General features: G+C 39.7%; 1 protein-coding gene across 5 annotated transcripts in view; it reads right to left on the bottom strand.

Moving 5' to 3' along the window:
* ACSL3 (acyl-CoA synthetase long chain family member 3) overlaps positions 1-19,491 on the bottom strand; it is a 50,857-nt gene that overhangs the window by 4,334 nt on the left and 27,032 nt on the right. For 2 of the 5 annotated variants that reach the window (XM_056498865.1, XM_056498866.1), the window contains 11 exons: positions 14,755-14,864; positions 13,390-13,528; positions 11,461-11,611; positions 10,737-10,860; positions 10,500-10,571; positions 9,852-9,991; positions 9,026-9,198; positions 8,309-8,383; positions 7,476-7,667; positions 6,565-6,679; positions 1,961-2,118 (listed from right to left, as the gene is read on the bottom strand). In XM_056498865.1, the coding sequence (XP_056354840.1) occupies positions 1,961-2,118; positions 6,565-6,679; positions 7,476-7,667; positions 8,309-8,383; positions 9,026-9,198; positions 9,852-9,991; positions 10,500-10,571; positions 10,737-10,860; positions 11,461-11,611; positions 13,390-13,528; positions 14,755-14,864 (1,449 nt within the window). Of the gene's footprint in view, positions 1-1,960; positions 2,119-2,316; positions 2,508-6,564; positions 6,680-7,475; positions 7,668-8,308; positions 8,384-9,025; positions 9,199-9,851; positions 9,992-10,499; positions 10,572-10,736; positions 10,861-11,460; positions 11,612-13,389; positions 13,529-14,754; positions 14,865-19,491 lie in introns of those variants that run through there. The other 3 variants (XM_056498867.1, XM_056498868.1, XR_008841191.1) reach the window with 2 other exon arrangements.

Below are 19,491 nucleotides of genomic sequence, written 5' to 3'. Positions count from 1 at the left end.
CAGCTGTTGAGGTAGCTGTGCAGCTCCCTAACTTCATAAAAAAGCCTCAGTGCATGGAAATGATAACCTCAAACCAGACTCTGTTCTACCAGCATCATGGTACTCATCATCTGGAGTGAAAACCTTAAAATCCATACTATCTAGCTTAGAAAAAATGGGCAAGTTTGTTTTTTCCTGGTAGCTCTAAACTGATGAAGGGCATTATGTTCATATGGGAGCTCTTCCCTGTATAGAAAGAGAACAGTGCCCTCTCCACGTTATACTTTCAGCACAAAACACTATAATTTGCAACAATTTCTGCTGTGGTTTCAGATGTGAGAAAAGAAAAACAAGTAACAAAGAAAAGTAGTCAACAGATACCAATAATAAAAAAATCCTCTTCTCAAGTTGAATTTCAAAAATATACACAAATGTATATTCATCATGTGCAACCTACCATTTTTAGATTTTCCTGTCCCTTTTTCTCCCTTTGGCATTAGATTACTAGATCTGGTTTTTTGGAGATTTTTGCAATTTATCACTAAAACCCATAGTATTTAAAAGTAAAGCCTGTGATACCAAAGTGAAAACCAAAACCAAATATAAAATAACATCAAAATAATTGAATCAAATACTACCTTTCATTAATTTTTAGTATTTGATTCTCTTTAGAACAGCATTGCACAAAAAATGAAAGCATTTCCATCACAGCAGCTTCTGAGAATGACTTTGCCACATGCTCCATACAGGGAAGAAAACCAGACTAGAGAGCTGGGGCAAGGAAACAGCAGCTGCAGTGTTGAGACTGCACTCATGGCAGGAAGATGCTCCTGGGATGGAAGCTGGCAAATACCTCATCAGAGTTTAATATATTCACAAGCAATAGAGAGAAGAGATGAATATTAACAAGCAGAAATTGCTGGAAGCATGTAGGTTATCTAGGGTAGAAAGGATGAGGACAAAAGGCAAAGAAGGCAAAGAAGGACATTGTGACACTGAGCAACTGCAAAACAGCAGCAAACATCCACTGCAGGAAAGCGTCAACAAATCAGTATAGAAAATTTTACACCCCTGATGATCATTTTAAAAAGTCATTCTGTGCCCATAAATGACAGTATTATGAAAAAAGCTCAGTGCCCAGAAATGGCCAAAAGCAAAAGTAAGGCAGAAATTATTACAAAATATTCCCGTGCCACTGCTTCATTCTGCCTGACTATGGCCAATCAGCATGAGAAAGATACTGAGGGGAAGAATAATCTGCACTGACAGAATCACAACCACCACTGGGACTGCCCACTGCCCCTCCCAGAGCAGAGCTCAGCAGAGTCAGCCTGAGCTGGCAGGTGGAAGGCCTGGGACAAACAAAGCATTTCTTCACACAAACAGGCCAGCTACAAACTCACCACCAGATACTACAGACACTGATAAGAATATCTGAGTAATTTTCAAATGTGGCTGGAAGAGTTAATGGAAGGAAAGGCTTCTGAAAATTACTAACTACAAAGATGCTGTTAGGTTTTGGAAATCCTTCAGATGCAAGTGGAAGCCAGGAGAGCCCCTGTCACCATGGGTTTATTTCAACTCTGCACTGGTATGTAGCATGTGAGACTGTCTGATACCTAATGCATATTATGATTATGGATCTGTAATTGACCCACACTGGTTTTAGACCAGCAGCAAGGCCAACAAGTCATTACAAGACACTTAAAGACCACACAAAAACACATATATACAGAGAACTGTACTTGTAAAGCTTCCTTGTTTTCATATCCTTTCATCAGCTATTGGCCACAGTAAAATAAGCTGCATGAAACAAAAGGACTGACCCAACTCATGTTTTGTTGTTGGAGGTTTTTGTATGAAAATCTCACTTCATACAGGTTCAATGAAATATACACACTCAATATTTTCAGGGCCTATGCTTATCTATTTCACAGACATTGCAGTCCACAAGATTGATGCCATCTACCCAGCCACTCACCTGCCATGGCAGCTTCAGCCAGCACCTTCAGAACCTCTTTTTCCATCTCAGGACTGTTACAGATCTCTTCCCAGGTTCCTTTAAATCCTTTTTTTCGGGCTAGTTCTGCGAGCTCCTTTTGATTTGGCACAACAAATCCAATGACATAAGAATGGAAACTGAGAAGCACAATGTACTTTAGTATGAATTTTGCAAAACAAACAATCGTTCAAAAATAACATTTCAAGTTGAGGGGTTTACACTTCATACAGAGATTGCTCCTAACAGCTGGCTTTTGTTCACCTGATAATCTTCCTGAAATTGTACATGAGTTACCTCTGCTTGCTTAAAGACGAGTAGAAAGAGAAGCTACTTACCTTACAGTAAACTGGATTGCTTCAAGGTGTGCTGTCCATATGCATATTCCACTGTGTCTCATGCCCAAAGCTTTGGGAAGCAGTACCCACACGATGTCACTGCGCCCTGCCTCTCCTCATGCTTTGCAGCCGGAATGGAGACTGGTGTGCGGCTTCCCTACCTCAGATTCCTCAACTGCAGAATCCAGTTACTGTAGAGGAGCAGAGGACTGCAGTGAAGAGGGGTTGGAGAGCAGTTGTGGAATGAGCATATGCACAACACATCTCAAAGGATGCCTGCTTCTGTAAGGGAAGTGACTTCTCTTTCTCTTTCAAGTGATTGTCCATACACTCACTCTACTGTTGGCACTGTTTGTCTGCTCCTGACATGCCCAGAACATAGGAAGATGTGATCTCAAAGTCTTTGGGCCCTAAAGCACAATTTACTCTGAAACAGGTGCTCAGAGATTTTCACGTAGTGTAAAGTTTGGGTAAAACATGCATAGAACCTCACACAACAGCTCAACACATTCTAACAATGCAGATCACAGAGCCAGAGTTGAAAGTGATCTCAGAAGGGCTCCTTGATCAATTCACCTGCCCTGAAGCAGGGTCAGATACATCTAACAGATGTTTGTCTACATCTTTCTTAAACATCAGCAAGCACTAATGCCAATGCTTCATCATAGCATGGAGAAGCTGCTGCTGATGGCAACTCCCAACTCTTCCTCTGTGCAGTTTACCTCAGAATAGTCAGATGTCCCTCTCTTTTCCACAGAAGATATTTATTCATTCACAGATTTTCCTTGTCACCTTCTTAGTCTTGCTTCCTTTCTTAGATGTATTTAGACATATCAGCACTGTCCTTTCCTCCTAATTAATGCCATTGTATGTCTCTGCCCAGACATTGCCATGGACTCTTTTCATGAGGTCAATCTCTTCAGATGTGCTACATGTAGAACTCAGACCCTTTAATCCTTGTTAGAGCAAAGAAATCATTGTACATTTTGTAGGCCTTTACCTTCTTATAAAAGCATGGCACCTGTGGATTCATGTCAGCTCCTACAGAATTGCTACCAACTGGTGGCTCTCACCCTTAACTTCTGCAGTTTATTTAGCTGTCAGTATAATATACAACTCCTCTCTTTAAAATTAATGCTATTTTCAAGCAAATCTCCATCTAGCCAAGCTTGCTCTGAATTCTCATCCTATCCTCCATTGTGGCTTTGGTTCCCTTCCATCTTAACTATCTACAGATTTATTAAATCTTTTCAACTCTTACCAGACAGATCATTAATACAAAACATGGAAACTTAACCTTAGCATGCAGATTACTGTAACTATATCCCTCAACAAGATAATTTTAAGATACTACCTCTAAATATGCTTTTGGTTACAGCACATTCCAATTTTCTCCTTTGTTACTGGTATGAATCACAATGGGCATCTGACAGGAGTTGAGAAGACTGCACCAGAGTCCATTACAAACACAGACTTCCCTGGCAGCATCATCACAAGCTTTGCCTGACAACTCAAAACCATTCTCATTTTTCTCTTCCTGACAATGTATTACAGGTTGATTTCAGATTAGCCTCACTATCTCTACTGCTTGCACCTCACCTTCTGCCTTGGCCTCTATCCCATTTTTCCCTGTGCACACTCATGCTGTACTCTGTACTGAACCCTTGTAAATTTGCTCCCTACTGTGTAGGTATTTTGTGTGAAGGCACCTGGAACTCAAAGGATTCTGACAATTTCATCTCTGGCTCCTGTAGTCTTCTGACATGCTCAGGATCATGTCCAGCAATATCACCAGTGTCTCCAGGGATAAGCAGCATATAGAAGTAATCAGTTGGGTAAGCATCAAGCTTTCTGTTCATCTAAAATTCAGCCCCTTGCGTAGAAGTGTACTTGTTCTGGACAAACAGGTTCATCCAGCTGTTTTTTCCTTGGAAAGAACACCTTGCAGTTCACAGTTCCTGGTACATGTAGTTTTTCATTCTGTGCCACAGAATTAAATCTTCACTTGTGCAGTTTAAATGTTAGGGCAATGTTTTGTCTTGAGAGGTATCCTGAAGGTCCATCTTCCCTCTCACCGATGTTTTGTACTTGGAACCTTTGTCTTGGAAGTGATTTTCACTGGAAATTTTCAGACTCTGGTCTTCAAGACCTCCTTAGTCATCTCTTCCATGATGAAAGATTTTGCCAGAATGTCTGTCCTACACTAGGCAGCCTCACTCCCTTGCTGTGCTTCCGATTCTACCCATGTCTGGCTCTCAGACCTATGGTCAGAAACATTTAGTGGCACTGCACACAGATACCACTGTTTCTATTCTGTGAAGTCTGCTCCTTACCTCCTTGAGATTACTGAGGACTCCCTCAGGTTTTTTGCCATGTTTGCTCATTCCTCACGTAACTGAGCTACTTGTTTTCCTGAGGTGATGCTTGAAACCCACTTCATGTGTCTTGGATGGGTGAAGTATTGATAAAGCAGAAGGAGTCCCCCCTGACAGAGCTCTAATCACTATTCCTTTAAGCAAATGTTTTTATTCCTTATCTCATTCATTTTGTCTGAAGTCAACAGAGCTTTTTGAAGTAGCAAGATCATGCAAACAATTCTGATTCCCTACTACCATGTTAAGAGGAGCTTTGCACCCTAAAATCTAAGGTCAAACCACATATTTAACCTGTTTGTAAGTCTGCCCTCCTTGTCCTTTTGCATTTGGGAGACAGAACAGCTACAAATAAAGGACTCCTCCTGCACATGAGATCACCCAGGCAAAGTATAAGGAGAGACAGGATCTAAGAAATGTCACAAGTACTGTTACAAAACCTCTCTGAGCTCAGACTGCTGAGGTGAGCACATGCCCACAATGAAATGTGCATATGGACAATCATTCAGGGACTGTATTACATGGCTACTCAGGCCACATCACACACATAACAGTATTAAGAAAAAGTAGAGCAGCAACAGAAAAACCAATCTGGAACATCTTGTCTTGTTTGTCCTTGGTCTGGACTCTTGTTTGCAAACTACCTTTAAAAATTGTTCATAGGTTTTCCTGTTTTTAAGGAATGGCCTATCAGAGTCAATTGTCTGGCTGGCAAGTGCATTTTAGCTTCCAGTGTTATACTGACATGGCAAAATTAACACAAAAATTTGGTAGAACAAGTCCAATAGTGAAATGCAATCCTGGAAGAGAAGAAATTACATGTAGGAAGTTCTCTTTCTCCACAGATTACAGAGGGTGCTTCAGGCTGTCAAAGTGAGCAAACATGAGACTAACTCAGTGAGTCCAAACCACAAATAAAGCTTAATAGAATGGAAATTTTCTCAGCAGTGGCAGGCCAATGCCAGCCTACTGTTCCAAAACAGTCAAAACTGCAGTTACAGAACGACTACACAAACCCCCTCCCAGGTGAACAAACCAAAAGTGAATTGTGTTATTTATTACTACTGAGCAATTCTCTGGTATGCTTATCCTGGCTTCTTTCAAAGTAAAGTGGGGTTTTTTGGGCTATACTGGGAATCAGAAAATTTCTGATCATTCAGAAGCTCCAAAATAACTTCCCAAATATCAACGTCAAGTATCAACAGGAAACAAAGACCACCTGAAGTATATTGATATGTGTAAGGGCTAAGAAACTCTAGAAATAGAAACTTAAGGTATGTTTGAGCCCTTATCATCTCATTTATTAGTACATGTACAAAGCAAAGAGAAATAATATTTGATTGTCATTAATGTGTGTTTTCACAGTGTTTAGAGTGTGTTTTTTCTTAAGCTTCAAGGTGGTGTACAGCAGGAGTAAAGAAAAGTAACCTTAATCCACAAGCCAGCTATTGGGCCATTGGTGGTTTTTCCCCCACATGCCTCTGAAGTACCACAGCACTTCCTCTGAAGGACAAATCACAACTAAACACAGCAAGGAACAAGGTGTCCTAGGGATTCTAAAGGTAACAATCTCCAAAGTGCTTGAGTGATGCCTGTAATTAATGCAGTCGAGCTCAGCAGCTTTTCAGATTAGGGAAGGGGGAATGTAAGACTCATCATTGGTATTTTCTGATAAATGATGAAAACAGATGAGAAAGGAAAAATAAAAATGTATTCAGATCTTTTAGTTTTGATAGAGAGTTATTCCATTCTATTGTAAGCAAAATCCTTTTTTTAACTGATTAAAGACATTCTACACATTAAGTGGCAAAAAATTTTGCTTATGGCTTCAAGAGGACAAAGAACAGAGCAGTAACAAATTAACAGCTGCTCTTACCTGCTTGCATATGCACAAATATTATCCACCAGTGGGAGATTCTTCAGAGCTGCTTCTACTTTGCCAAGAGAAACATATTCTCCTGCCTGCAGTTTTACAAGGTCCTTCTTGCGATCTACCGAGGAAGAAAGGAATTAAAGGAATTAAGTGTTAATTACAGAACAGAAAACTTCTAAGCATTGATTTTAATTTTTTCTGAAATGAATATTTAAATATCCAAACTGACTCATGTTTGGTCAATGTACCAGAAACCTTTAATGTCAGGTTTTCAGACTGCATTTTTTCAGTCTTTCCCAACAAAAGGAGGGACATTACAATTCCATGCATTCTCTGCCTTCAGAACAGCATTTCCTATATGACAGCACCATCATGTGCATGGAAAACACACAGGACTATGCAAAAGCTACTGCTAGCCAGGAGAACATATTTTGTCTGTCTGGCCCAGACCCACAGGGCAGGATATGTATCATTTGGTGACATGTTATTCATTTCAGGCTAAATTCATATTTAAAAAGCAACTGCTCACCTATTACTTGAAAAACAACAATAAGAACCAAAAATTACGCCCAAATTACTTGAGGTTATTGTACAAAACCATATAAAATTACACAACATAAGGCAGCTTATCTACTCAATTAGCTTATATTTAACTCTTCAATTACGACCCAGTCTCACTAATTTAGGGAGTCAGTGTTAAGATTGTTTCAAAATGAACCAAATAACAGCTTCTAAAACACACAAACAAGTTTACATTAACATATCAGAACTTTACTGGGATACATGGGAAGGCTTTAGATTGCAGGGCAAGATATAGAGATTTTTTTTTCACAACTGTATTTCACAGCCCTGAAAAATGTGTGTGTGTATGAATATCTATACAGACACACGTTCACCTGAATTTATTAACTCACCAATGATTTTTAGACATCCATCATGATGAAACTCTCCAATGTCTCCAGTATGAAGCCACCTCTGTCCATTCTCATCAACAGTGAAATCTTTTTTGGTTCGTGCTTCATTTTTGTAGTAGCCCACAGTCACATTCTGCCCTCCAATAAGGATCTCACCTCTAGGATATGGTTTATCAGTGTTGTAATACCCACCTAAAAGGATGAGGAGTTTTATTAAGTTTATGAGAATGAAAACATATTCCAAGACAAAAGTTTGTGCCATCCTTCTGGCAGTATTAAGTAATGTACTTTATCAATTTCACACAGGCTCAAATAAAATCAAATAATTCTGCCTCATAGTTTAGAAAAAAATCCGTAAGTTTTTGCATTAGTCCAAAACACATTTAAGTATTATGTATTTCTACTCAACAGTACAAAAAAAAAAGCCTACAACGAAAGGAAATACCCAGATGCATTTCAAAATTTACTATGTGTATTTTATAAAGTATCCATTAAGCTTCTATTCTACATGCCAATTTCTAATTTACTTTAAGAATAATATTATGAAGATTATTTAAATATAATTTCTTGATGGCAACTGAAGGTATTGTGCATACTACCTTGTCAAAATGCCACTTGCATTGATAGCTTCTGTCTGGATATTTCCCTCTTTTGAAACTACTGAGGAATTTATTTTACCTTTCTTCTCTCCAGGAGCAAACTTTTATAGGCAAAAGTAGCATTTAAAATACAAACCAGCCAAGAAACAGTCTTCTAATTTACTGCTACTGAGGAAAGTCCAATAGAAAAACAGTTCTAACAAACACAATTTAATCTTAAGCAGGAATTCTCACCTTCTTCCCAGTTCATTAACTTGATTTCACAACAGACCAAAGGTGCTCCCACTCTTCCTGTAGTGTAGTCCCAAACTAGAATTTAAACAAGTGCATTTTCAGAAATAGAAAAACCAAAGCTGATTAGAAAAAAAAATTTTGTTGTCATGCATCCTTAGTGGAAATTAACTGCTATTTATTTTTGAACTTTAATTCACAGAACCAAACCTTCCAAGAAAACCCAACGGATTTAGAGTAGAGAACACAGATAAAATTCTTAACCCACCAAGAGTGCAGATGGCTGTATTAACTCAGTTGCTAAAGGGGAACTGGAACCATTAGGTTCTGTTACATGAAATTAAAGTCTGGTGCAGGAAGATTTTAATTTCTGACATCTCAATACACCCAACAAAAGCTGACAAAAATTATTCAGTTCATTGATAAGTACAACACTGGCAAGATCCCACTCATGCTAGAATGGGTTGCTGTACCACAAATGAAAACATTCATTTCACACACAGGTCACCTGCTTTAGCACAAGGCATTCAAATCAGCACTGCCACTGTTTTATACATTTTTGGGACCACCTGACTCTAGGATTCCCCTGATTGATGATGTTTGGTGGCCCCAGCAAAGGAGCGGGCAGGGCTGAGAGCGGGTGCGGTGCCAGAGGCACGGAGTGGCCCCACCAGAGGGACGGGGTGGCCCCACCAGAGGGACACCACGGCCCCCACCCACCTTCAGTGATGGTGCCAGCCCCAGCAGACTCGGTGAGGCCGTAGCCCTGCCCCACGGGGCAGCAGAAGCAGATGTTCATGAAGCGCTGCGTGGCCGCCGACAGCGGCGCGCCCCCGCACAGCAGCACGCGGATCTTCCCGCCCAGCAGCAGCCGCACCTTGCGGAAGATAAGGCTGAAACCCAAAGGGAAAAGGACTTTTTGGTGCTTAAAAACAAACCAAGAGAGCACTTAGTCTTGGATCCAAACTGGAAGTTTCCACTGTCTTCAAATGCACTTTATGACATCCTAGTAAAACCCCGAAGGAGCACATTGAAGTGTTCAGAAATACAGGCACAGATTTCTAAGATTGTTTCCATGTTCTAGTTTGAAGATAGGCTGCATGTAAAGCTGCATGATTTTCTCCTAAAAACACTTTAAGTTGTATAAATTTTGCAAAAACATTATCCTTTACTCTCAGGAAGCCCAGAGTTGGACTCAATGATTCTGTGAGTTCTTTCCAATTACAGATATACTAATGCTCCCTTCTGTGAAAATGTGGAGTCTACAGTTTTCTGCAGGAGCAAGCTTCTCATCATACCCAAAAAGTGTATAAACCTATTATTAAATTCCTGAATAAAATGTAATAAATGCAATTTTTCAATCAGTTTCAAGTTAAACAGCACTCACTTAAATTATATCAGTGAGCATTTATATCTATCACACAAACTTCTGAGTTGTTTCAATTTACACTCAAGTACGGATTTGTTCATGTTCAAACTGTCAGCATTAAAACGAAGAAAAGCACAAAAAAACCCAGACACTGTTCCTGTGGTAAGTTAACATTACCTGTCACAGAGTGGGGTAGTGTAACCTTTGGAAATCTGTTCCATTTTGTAGTTGTAGGCCAATATAAACAGATTCCTCTGGAAACTGGTCATTTCATTCACTTTATTCATGACGTTTTTGTAGATTCGATCCATAATTTCCTAATTACATAAAAAGACAAACTTTAACTCAAAGAAACAGAAATCCTGAATTCAGTACAGCAAAAAGAAAACACAATCTAGAAGTGCAAGTGAGCTTCAGGTGACAACTCACTCCCAGGTTCCTTCCTCTTCCCTTGCTAAAAGACAGCAAGATGTTAATGGAAAGGAGGAAAGCAAAACCTGGGCAGGAGCAGCAGTTAACCCCCAGCTGCCTCCTGCCAACCCTCTTTATTCCACTCTTTCACTGTAACAAACATGAAATGACTAATTAAAATGAGAATCTAATCTCTATTGCTATACTAACTTTGAACAAGTTTGATACTCATATCATGACTTTTATCCCCAACATACAATTAAGTACTAAAATTATTATTTTAAGGCAGCATAACATCAAAGATTCTACCTTTTCTATTTAAATGGTCATGGTATTAATTATGTTGCTAAAAATTTAATTATAAATTATATTTTAAAAAAGGTTTTAAAAATTATTCATCCTTCAATTACTTACCGGAACAGCTGCCATTAGAGTTGGCTTAAGTGTAGTAACATCCCCTTTGCTTCCTTTCTTTATTTTAGAAGACTAAAGTGAAGAACAAGTTTACTAGCAGACACATTCAAGATCTTTAACATCAGAAACAAAATTTGTACTATTTTTAAAGAAAAATTACAAAGATCAGATGTAAGTAAATTTTTTAATTTTTTTTTTTTTAATTTTTTTTTTTTTTTTAACAAAAGGACAACATACCTGGTCAGCCAGTGTCTGAGGGGAAGAGTAACCGATGCGGCACCCGTGAGACAGACACACAAGCTCAGCACTCAGTTCCAGAACATGGGCAAGGGGCAGGTACCCAATGTAAATGTCTTTTTCCCTGCAAAGAAATTTTAAAAGATAGGTTTATGCTGTATCACTACAGTCCTCAGATGCAGCATTAAGCACAATTCATGCAAAGTTTACTGCAGAAATGGAGAAAGTAGAAAATGCCTTTGAGCTTGAGAGCATTTTCAAATCACATGGGTTTTGTTTCAAGAGTTGCATACTACATACTGTAGGTTTAAGGGCGAAAAAAGGGTGATGGTTACTCTGGTTAGTCATCCCAAGATAATTAATCACATGTTATAGTTGCAAAGGCAACTCAGAGGATGAGATTAAAAACTGCACCAAACAGAAAGAAGCCACAGAATTTAAACATTAACCAAGGGAAGCACTGCTTAGGGAGGCTTTCAACCACTCTAGTGCAAGGTGGCCTCACAGGGTTTTGTGTCCTGGTCTTGCTCACATACCAAAGAGGAGAGAACAAAGAGTAGATGTCATTAAGTGCAGTGCTGGAAGATGCTCAGATGTCAGTGCATAGCATGATGTGTCACAGCCACAGCAATATAAAACAGTTCATATTTTACAGCAATTAATCTAAAATCAAACACAACTGCATGGTTTCTTCGTTTGCTGGTAAGTAATGGTAGGTACGCACCCCAGATTTGGGATCCTCTCAGCCATTCCAGTTATCCCAGCAATTAGGTTGCAATGGGAGATCATAACTCCTTTGGGAATTCCTGTGGATCCACTTGTGTACATGATCACTGCGATATCCGAGGGCACAGGCCTGGATGGCTGCTTGTTTCCTGCAAGTTGTTAAAAAAATAGGATGTGTGGAGAGCCTCTCAGGCTGGGAGACCTGACACACTGACACATTTCAGCAGTCACTGCAATGCAGCACCACGGGACTCCTGCTATTATGTTCTGCTTTTGTTTAAAAAGATTGGGGTCAAGCTTAAGTGCCTTCACAAAGAGTAGGAACTTTGCATTAGCTGAGCAATACTTGGCCTGATTGTCCTTATCTACCACAACAAGTTTTCCTATTATTTTTCCCCTACTCCTGCTGTGGAGAGAAAAAGAGGCAGAGCTTTGTCTTGCCCAAAGCAGCACTGAGCATCCCTGCCTTGGGAAGGTTCACTGCCCTGGCTCCATCCCTCTGTGCCCAGCTCCTGCCTCACATGCTCCCTGGCAGGGAACAACACACTGCCTCCATTGCAACACCTGCAGCAAAGCACTGCTGAGCCAACCTGAGGTCCAATCTCCATAAATATTTAAAAGAAGTTCAACAGCTTTAATTGGATTAAAGTGCTTTTTAGATACTTGTGCTGAGAGCAAGAAAATACAAAGACTACTGTGCTCAGTCAGAGGAAAATGCATCACACACAGTGCATGTGGCACAGTGCACTCACTGAATGAGAAGTATTTAATCATTTTCCACTCACTGAATCCTGCCTATCCTGTACAATGAACACCACAGAGGAAAAAAAACATAAGCAATAGCTTATCTACTTAATATTAATTGGACATGCTTGACTATAAACAATTCATGATAGCATGTCACAATTTATGAATGGTTAATTTGACAAAGATAACGTTACTTTATTGTAGTGCAGAATACATGATATTTAAAGACAGAAGAAAGACTCAACACATTCTTAGCACATGGATTAACAAATTTCAGGGAGCTAATGAATTACAGGCAAAATTTTTCTGCTGGTGTTGTATGAAACTATTTTAGTACTACGTAAAACTGGTATATCAAATAAGGAAAAGCATCTTCTAAAGAAATTTGGAGGCCATGATGTTTGGAGCAAATCTGCCATTCCCCTGAACATAAGAATCAGATGGATTGAACATCCCCCCAGCTCCTAAAATACAACCCAACATTCCTTTGCCTGCAGTAGTTAAGAGATTCTGAAAACAAAGGATAAGAACAAAAGAAAGCAACTGCTGAATATATTGAAATCTTACAATACTAGGACAGGCAGCTCTTCAGAGCCAAGAATAAAAATGTCTTAAGATTACAATTAAAGTAAGTTTATATAATTCTGAATTATAGTTCTAAAAATATTACATTGAGCAGAAATAAATTTCAATGAGTTTACATTCATTGATGCTTTCAGAAATGTAATAAGTGACCAAGTTCTATCAGATTCAAATTACTATTTTACATTTTGCTGTGATTTTTACAGAACTTAATGGTAACAAATTACTGATTTCTTTTGTTATAAAATACACTATGATTTTCCTTCTGTGCCCAGAATAACATGGTTTTAATACATCTGCTCATAAGAACGCTTTCTAAGTTGCTATCCTGAATTAATTGCTTATCCTAAAAACTATTCTTCAGTCTGTGACACTTGATTATGAAGTCAGTTTTTACTGTTGAAAAACAACAAAACAAACTTACACCCCAAAATCCAACCATTCACAACAACAACAAAACAAAAATCACACTGATTTTATTTAAAGGAAAAGAAGAGAAGAAAAGGTTAAACCTCCATACTTTTGAAACTCTGCAGTTTCTTCAAGTTTACTCAACAGGGTCAAATCAGGGCACCCAAAGAGAACAGGCAGAACCTACCAGTGTCTGCCTTGGCCCCCATGGCTTGCACAGATGCCATCGTGTGAACAATGACACCCTTGGGGAACTCTGACCATGTTGTGGGTTTGCCATCCACTGTAATTATGTGTCGCAGCAGTGGAACTTGAGAAACAATTTCCTGTGGAAATGAAAAATGGGTTCAGAAATTAAAAACTAGCTCTATGCCAAGAAGTAAAAACAAAAAAAAAAAAAAAAAAAAAAACAAAAAAACACAACCAAGAACAAAAATCCTCATGCTATCTACTGCATACTTTTTTAAAGCACTAATATAAAACCTGCCACGCTCAAAGAGCTGCAAAGCTTGAATCTTTCCAATTATAAGGCCAAAAATTTCCACAACCATTTACTGAATTGCATTTTATTTCATGAAAACCCCAAAAACAAGACTGCAATAATTTGTAAACATAATTGGCTTTCCCTTCCCATAGAACACTAAGAGAAACTGGTAATACTGAGCTCACAATAATTCTTAGATTGCTCCTTGGTAATTATGTTATTTAAAAAAAGCAACAGCTAGCAAAAATATTGAAAATTACTAGTTAAACATTTCAAGCAAAAAATGAGATCTAAGACATTTATCAGTGTTCTTCTGGCAGAAGAGAAAATCATCACCTATAGCAGGGCAAATACATTCTCTTACTGCAAGCTGAAATAAATGTGCGTGGCATTGATACTGTCATGGTAGTAACTTCTTTTTAAAGTTTGGGAAATTCTCATTCAAAATTCCACAACAGCAGAGTTTTTCATTAAAACAATTGCCTTATCTGAAAGGTCCAGTTTCCCCAAACCACATAATGATGAAACTCGTGCAGATTAGTTGTTCCACTCGGGTATTTTATCAGGGTCAGTAAGTCAAAGAAGTTCTTTGACTATTGTAATGTTTAGTGAGCTTTTTCTCCCTCTGCATGGAAAAACAGCTCTAACTCTTTAAACACCCATCTTTAGACATAAAAACCATTCTGTGCTGGGAAAACATCTGACAATGAGCCAGGAGCATGATCACAGTTAGCTCTTTATACATTCTTCTGCTCTTCCCATTGTTACATTTATAGGCACTAAATCCACCCAGAAGCCACAGCAGTTTCTTGTAAAGGTGTTTTTTCCAGGCAGCACTCCAGCTCTGCAATACTGCAAATTGCTCACTCTCCAGTCACTGAGCAGCCTAAACCCCACTGAAAACAAACTACCACTTTCTGTACATGAAGACAGATACATAAATCTTCTCCCAAAAGCGTCTGCCTTATGGAAAGGCAATAAATCATTGTTCTGTACAATGGAACCAGGCTATTTAGCAATGGTGAACAGACACACTGGAAAGAGATAGACAAAGAACAGTTCTCTGACCTTCAATTTTGTTTGCATCAATTCTTTACTAGTAATGATGGTGGTCACCTCTGTTTCATTCAGCCCATGAACTATTGCTGGGCCTCCCAGCGTGGCGTAGAGAGTAACAACTGGAACACAAAACAGTGGAAGTGGGTTTAATTTTCAAGTATAGTCTGCAAAAAAGAACTGAGATTAATCTATTCCAACTTAGGCAACACAGTAAAAATATTTGTCAACTCAAAGATGGGACAGTTTTGTATTTAAAAAGGCTCTTAACATCTGAATTTCAATACAGTGTGATTTTCAGTTACTCCCAGAAGGAATAATGAACAACCATTCTCTATGTGACCATTTACTCTTTTCCAAGGTCTAATTAAAGGCCTCAAAACCACATCACCTTATGCAATTCTCCTGGATCTACTCTCATACTTTCATTGCTTTTACCATCTGAAAAGTAGGCAAATGTTCTCAGTTTAATCACTGTGTAACATTCCTCTTGCACATAGGAAAGAAACAGCTTTCATTCATGTGACTTCCCTTTCCAGAATCTACATACTCTGTTACTAACCTTTCACAACTGACTGCTAATAACAAATGATTACAGCATGGCAGTACATGTCATCAGCAGAGAATTCTCACACTCAGGAATGAGTCTGAGACTATCCTCTTCTGACATCTATTTAAAATAATGTAATAAAGGTTTAATCATCACAGTCATTAGACCCTGAACTCACATAATGAGAATCATACCGAATAGCAAGAAAGAAAATACTTAGAAAATTGACTATAAGAAAAATTGTTTCCTGTTTGTAAGGTCAGCTCATTAATGAGTGTGTTAAACAATGATTTCATATTAAAACATTTAAAATAATATTTAATTTCCTGCTGTTTTCAATGAAACTGAATGAGAAGAGACAAGAAGAGACTAGGGAAGAAAATGGCAGCTAAAAATTGAAGTATTGCTCTCAAAAAAACAAATAAATTCTATTTTCCAAGGAGAACACTAAACAGACATCTCAAAAAGGCTCTGAGATCAATCAACACAATCACAACATCCTTGCTGGGAGTTTTGTCACCTCAGGTATCTATCTGAATATCTTCTGCTTTTTAGTCTGCATGTAGCTGAATATTTAAAGAACGTAATTACGAAAGTAAGACAACCCACTAGATTACATCAGGACTGTAATCACTGCAGCAAAGATTAAAAATTAAAATCAAATAAAGTTCTGTTGTATTTAAGTTTTTTATTTTAATATTTAAATCCAAGGAGTTACTAACCCAAAACAAACTCAAAACCAGTTTTGTTACACAGAAAAGTAAATAGTTGACCTCTACTTATTTTTTTTCTTGTTAAAACAGTCCATCATAGTTCAGAACTGTTGCAGGGCAAATGCACATGCACTGTGTTTTCTTTAATTTGGTGGGAGCAAAGTCCAGAAGAGTGCCTCTCCTCGTTCCCACGAGCTCTCTCTCCTCGCTGCAGTGACCCCTGTTATATAAACAGGCAGCAGAAATTCAGCTGCCCCGAGCCAAGGAGCAGAACCGAGCTGACAGCACCGCCCGGAAGGCAAAGCACCATCTCGGGAATAACCACGGAGATACTCAGCTACTCATCTGCAAAAAGCACGTCACGACACTCAGAGCTACACCACAGAGCCAGAGAGACACCAGTTATATGATGGGGCACTGATGTCATGGAAAGAGCAAAACTGAGCAATGACTCTCTGAAATTCTCCCTTCTCCACACCGGCACCTAAAACTTTTTCAGGCAATCTGAAAGTTTTTATGATTTTTTTTTTCTCCTCATTCTCCTGAAAACATACTGAGAAGGGATTATTATTCACCTTTAGTATTCACCTTTATATATGCAATAGTACAAGTGAGTTAACTGACCAAAGGCTTGACAAAAAAAAAAACTAAATTTGCCAGCTCATATAAAAAGACAAAATATTACTCTAAAGAAACAAATAGAACTTTTGCAATTTATTTCAAAGTAACTGGAATGTTAAACTGAGTATTTCAGCATCCATTGTACATCAAGAATAAAAAGCAAAATGCCCCTTTAAAGGCTTCAGTCAAATTTAATTCTAACAAAACCACTTCTGCTCAAGCATATCCTCTCCTTCTCCACCATTTCACTATGCACTCCTGTGTTGTATCTGCCTACCCTGGTGAAGAGCTGTTCACACACATGAAGAGGTACTTAGGAAGAAAATCTGTTTTCATGTTAGTACTACTTCTTCTGTTCCTGAACTAAAAATCCCATTCCATCTGCTGCAAATACAAAACTTAGAGAACTTCAGAAAAAGTCACATTTAAAATCAAGCAAGTATTTCTAACTATAAAATCACTTGCTTGTGCACGTAATCCATAAAAACATTCTGCAGTGCAAAAGGCATTCTCTCCAACATTATGTACAAAGCAGATGAATCTGCTCTGTTAACATCTGTTCTGGGCCCATTCCATCAGACTGAACACATTTCACATTTGGAAAGAATGTCCCAACACCCCCACAGCAGTTAGCTGGTATCAAGCCTGCACACTGAAAAATGCTAACATAAGCCATTTAGCAACATCTTGCCACTACTACTGCTTCAACATCATCTGAACCTCCCAATCTGCCCTGCAAGCTGCCCATGAACACTGCACAGCTCTCTCTTTATCTGCCAGCACAAGTCAGCCAAGTTCACAGAAGATGACACAGCTCAGATGCTGAACACCACGTCAGAGTGTGTGCTGAGGCACGTCGCAGTTAAGGGGATTTAAAGCACTAATCCCACAAACCCAAAAACACACACATACCATTCTGCTCACAGCGTCCAGCCCCCAGCTCAGATTTCCCCCCCCCCCCAAATTATAAATCTCCCTAGGATTTGTAAATGTGCTTCAGTTCCAAAGGAAAAAAAATGATACAAGCTTTTGCATTTTATTCCCAGGATAGCCATTAGGAATCTGACAGATCGCAAAAGTGATAAAAGGGAACTGGCACAGAGACATGTGGCTTAAAAGCAGCACAAGAATCTTATCTGAGAATAGTCTGTGCAGTCCTCTGCTCTGGTAGGCAAGCCAGCAGTATTTACTCACTGAAGAACCAACCAAACGATCACCAACTTAGGCAGAAAGACACCTGGAAAGATTACCTGCACACACCATCCATTGTACCAGAGCTCAGAGCCATGGCCAGTCTGGGTTTTACAAATCTCCAAGGATGAATATTTCACAACTTTTGTTCTTTGTTCCAGTTCTGATACCCAATCACCCCCACAATGAAGGTGCTTGCCCTAATATCTAATCACATTTTCCTGCCATTGAACTTGTGACTGTGAGCTGCAGTGGTATCAAGCACACCTCTGTGAGCACAGCCCAGCTCCATCTCCTCTGCACGCTCCCACTGGGTAGTGTCAGACAGCAACAAGGTCTGAGCTCACTCATCTTAACGCTGAACAGACCCCTCTGTGTCAGCCTCTCCTCAGATGTCACGTTCTCCAGCCCCTCCAGCATCTTGGCAGCCCTTCACTGGCCTTGCTCCAGGATGTCAGCATCTTTTCCTAATAGGAAGTCCCAGTGCAGACACAGTAGTCCAGATGTTCTACCAGTGTCCAAAAGGAGGAGAAGGATCATTTCCTGGACCTACCTCCTACATTCCTGCTACCAGCATGCAGGATGCTGCTGGCCTGCACTGCAAGAAGGTGCTGCAACATCCTGGCTGACTCATGGCCCACCAGAACCCTCAGGTCCTTTCCTGCAGAGCTGCTGTCCAGCTGTCCCCCAGCCCATACTGGTGCATGAGGTGCATTCCAGCACACACAGAGGAAATTTTAAGTGCCTCTACTGAACTCCATGAGGTTCCAGACAACCCACTTTTCCAGCTGACAGGCTCCTCTGCACAGCAGCTCCACTCTTGAGTGTACTGGCTGCTGCCCCCAACATGCCACCAGCTGGGACCTCCTGTGTTTGCACTCTGACCCATCATCCAGGCCTTCAATGAAGAAATTAAGCAGCTTTGGAGTCACTGTCAATCACTGAAGGCTGGCAAGTAACTCTGTGCTATGGCTTACAATCCTTGCAGCCAGTGGTCCATCTTGCCCATCTTTATCTGAGCAGTTTGGCTGTACAGGTACTACAGGAAGCCATGTCAAAGGCATTGCTACAGTCCCAGTACACAACACCCACTCTCTCCTTGTCCACAGAGCCAGCTTCACACAAGGCAAGCAGGCTGACTTTGAAATGTTAAGGGCCAGAGCAGAGCACCTTGTCACCAAGTCCATCCTTAACACTGAGGGACCAACACAGCAAAAGGTGCATGCAAAATAACCAGAGACATGAGTAAAAACCTATGTAAATGAAAAATTGCTACATACTCATTGATATATTGCTTCTCAAACTGAAACAGACTCATGCTCAGAGCAAAGAGGGACCATTTAAATATATATCTTATTAGACTCCAAAATCTGAAAAACAGTATAATTGATAGACATCTTTAGTGTATCTAGGTAGGAAATCAGGAATTTCTGCACATCTGGCTTTTAGGGCCCACCTCCTACTGAAGGAGGGTTAATGTGGCACAGGAGGGAAAAGCCTCTGAGGAACAGCAGTTTCTGGCATGTGCTGAGGGACCAGGTGTGTCCCCCCAACAGCACCACAGAACCCAGCCAGGCTGGGATTACTTAAGTGAAGGACACATTAAGGAGCAATGATGAAACAGTAATTTAAACAACAGCACACTGAGACCAGCACTCAGTACATTCCTGAGCA

Source organism: Oenanthe melanoleuca, chromosome 9 (assembly GCF_029582105.1).
Source record: "Oenanthe melanoleuca isolate GR-GAL-2019-014 chromosome 9, OMel1.0, whole genome shotgun sequence".
In the NCBI taxonomy this organism is placed as follows: domain Eukaryota; kingdom Metazoa; phylum Chordata; class Aves; order Passeriformes; family Muscicapidae; genus Oenanthe; species Oenanthe melanoleuca.
Note: the sequence above shows the minus strand (reverse complement) of the source record. Positions and strands in the feature narration are given on the sequence as shown.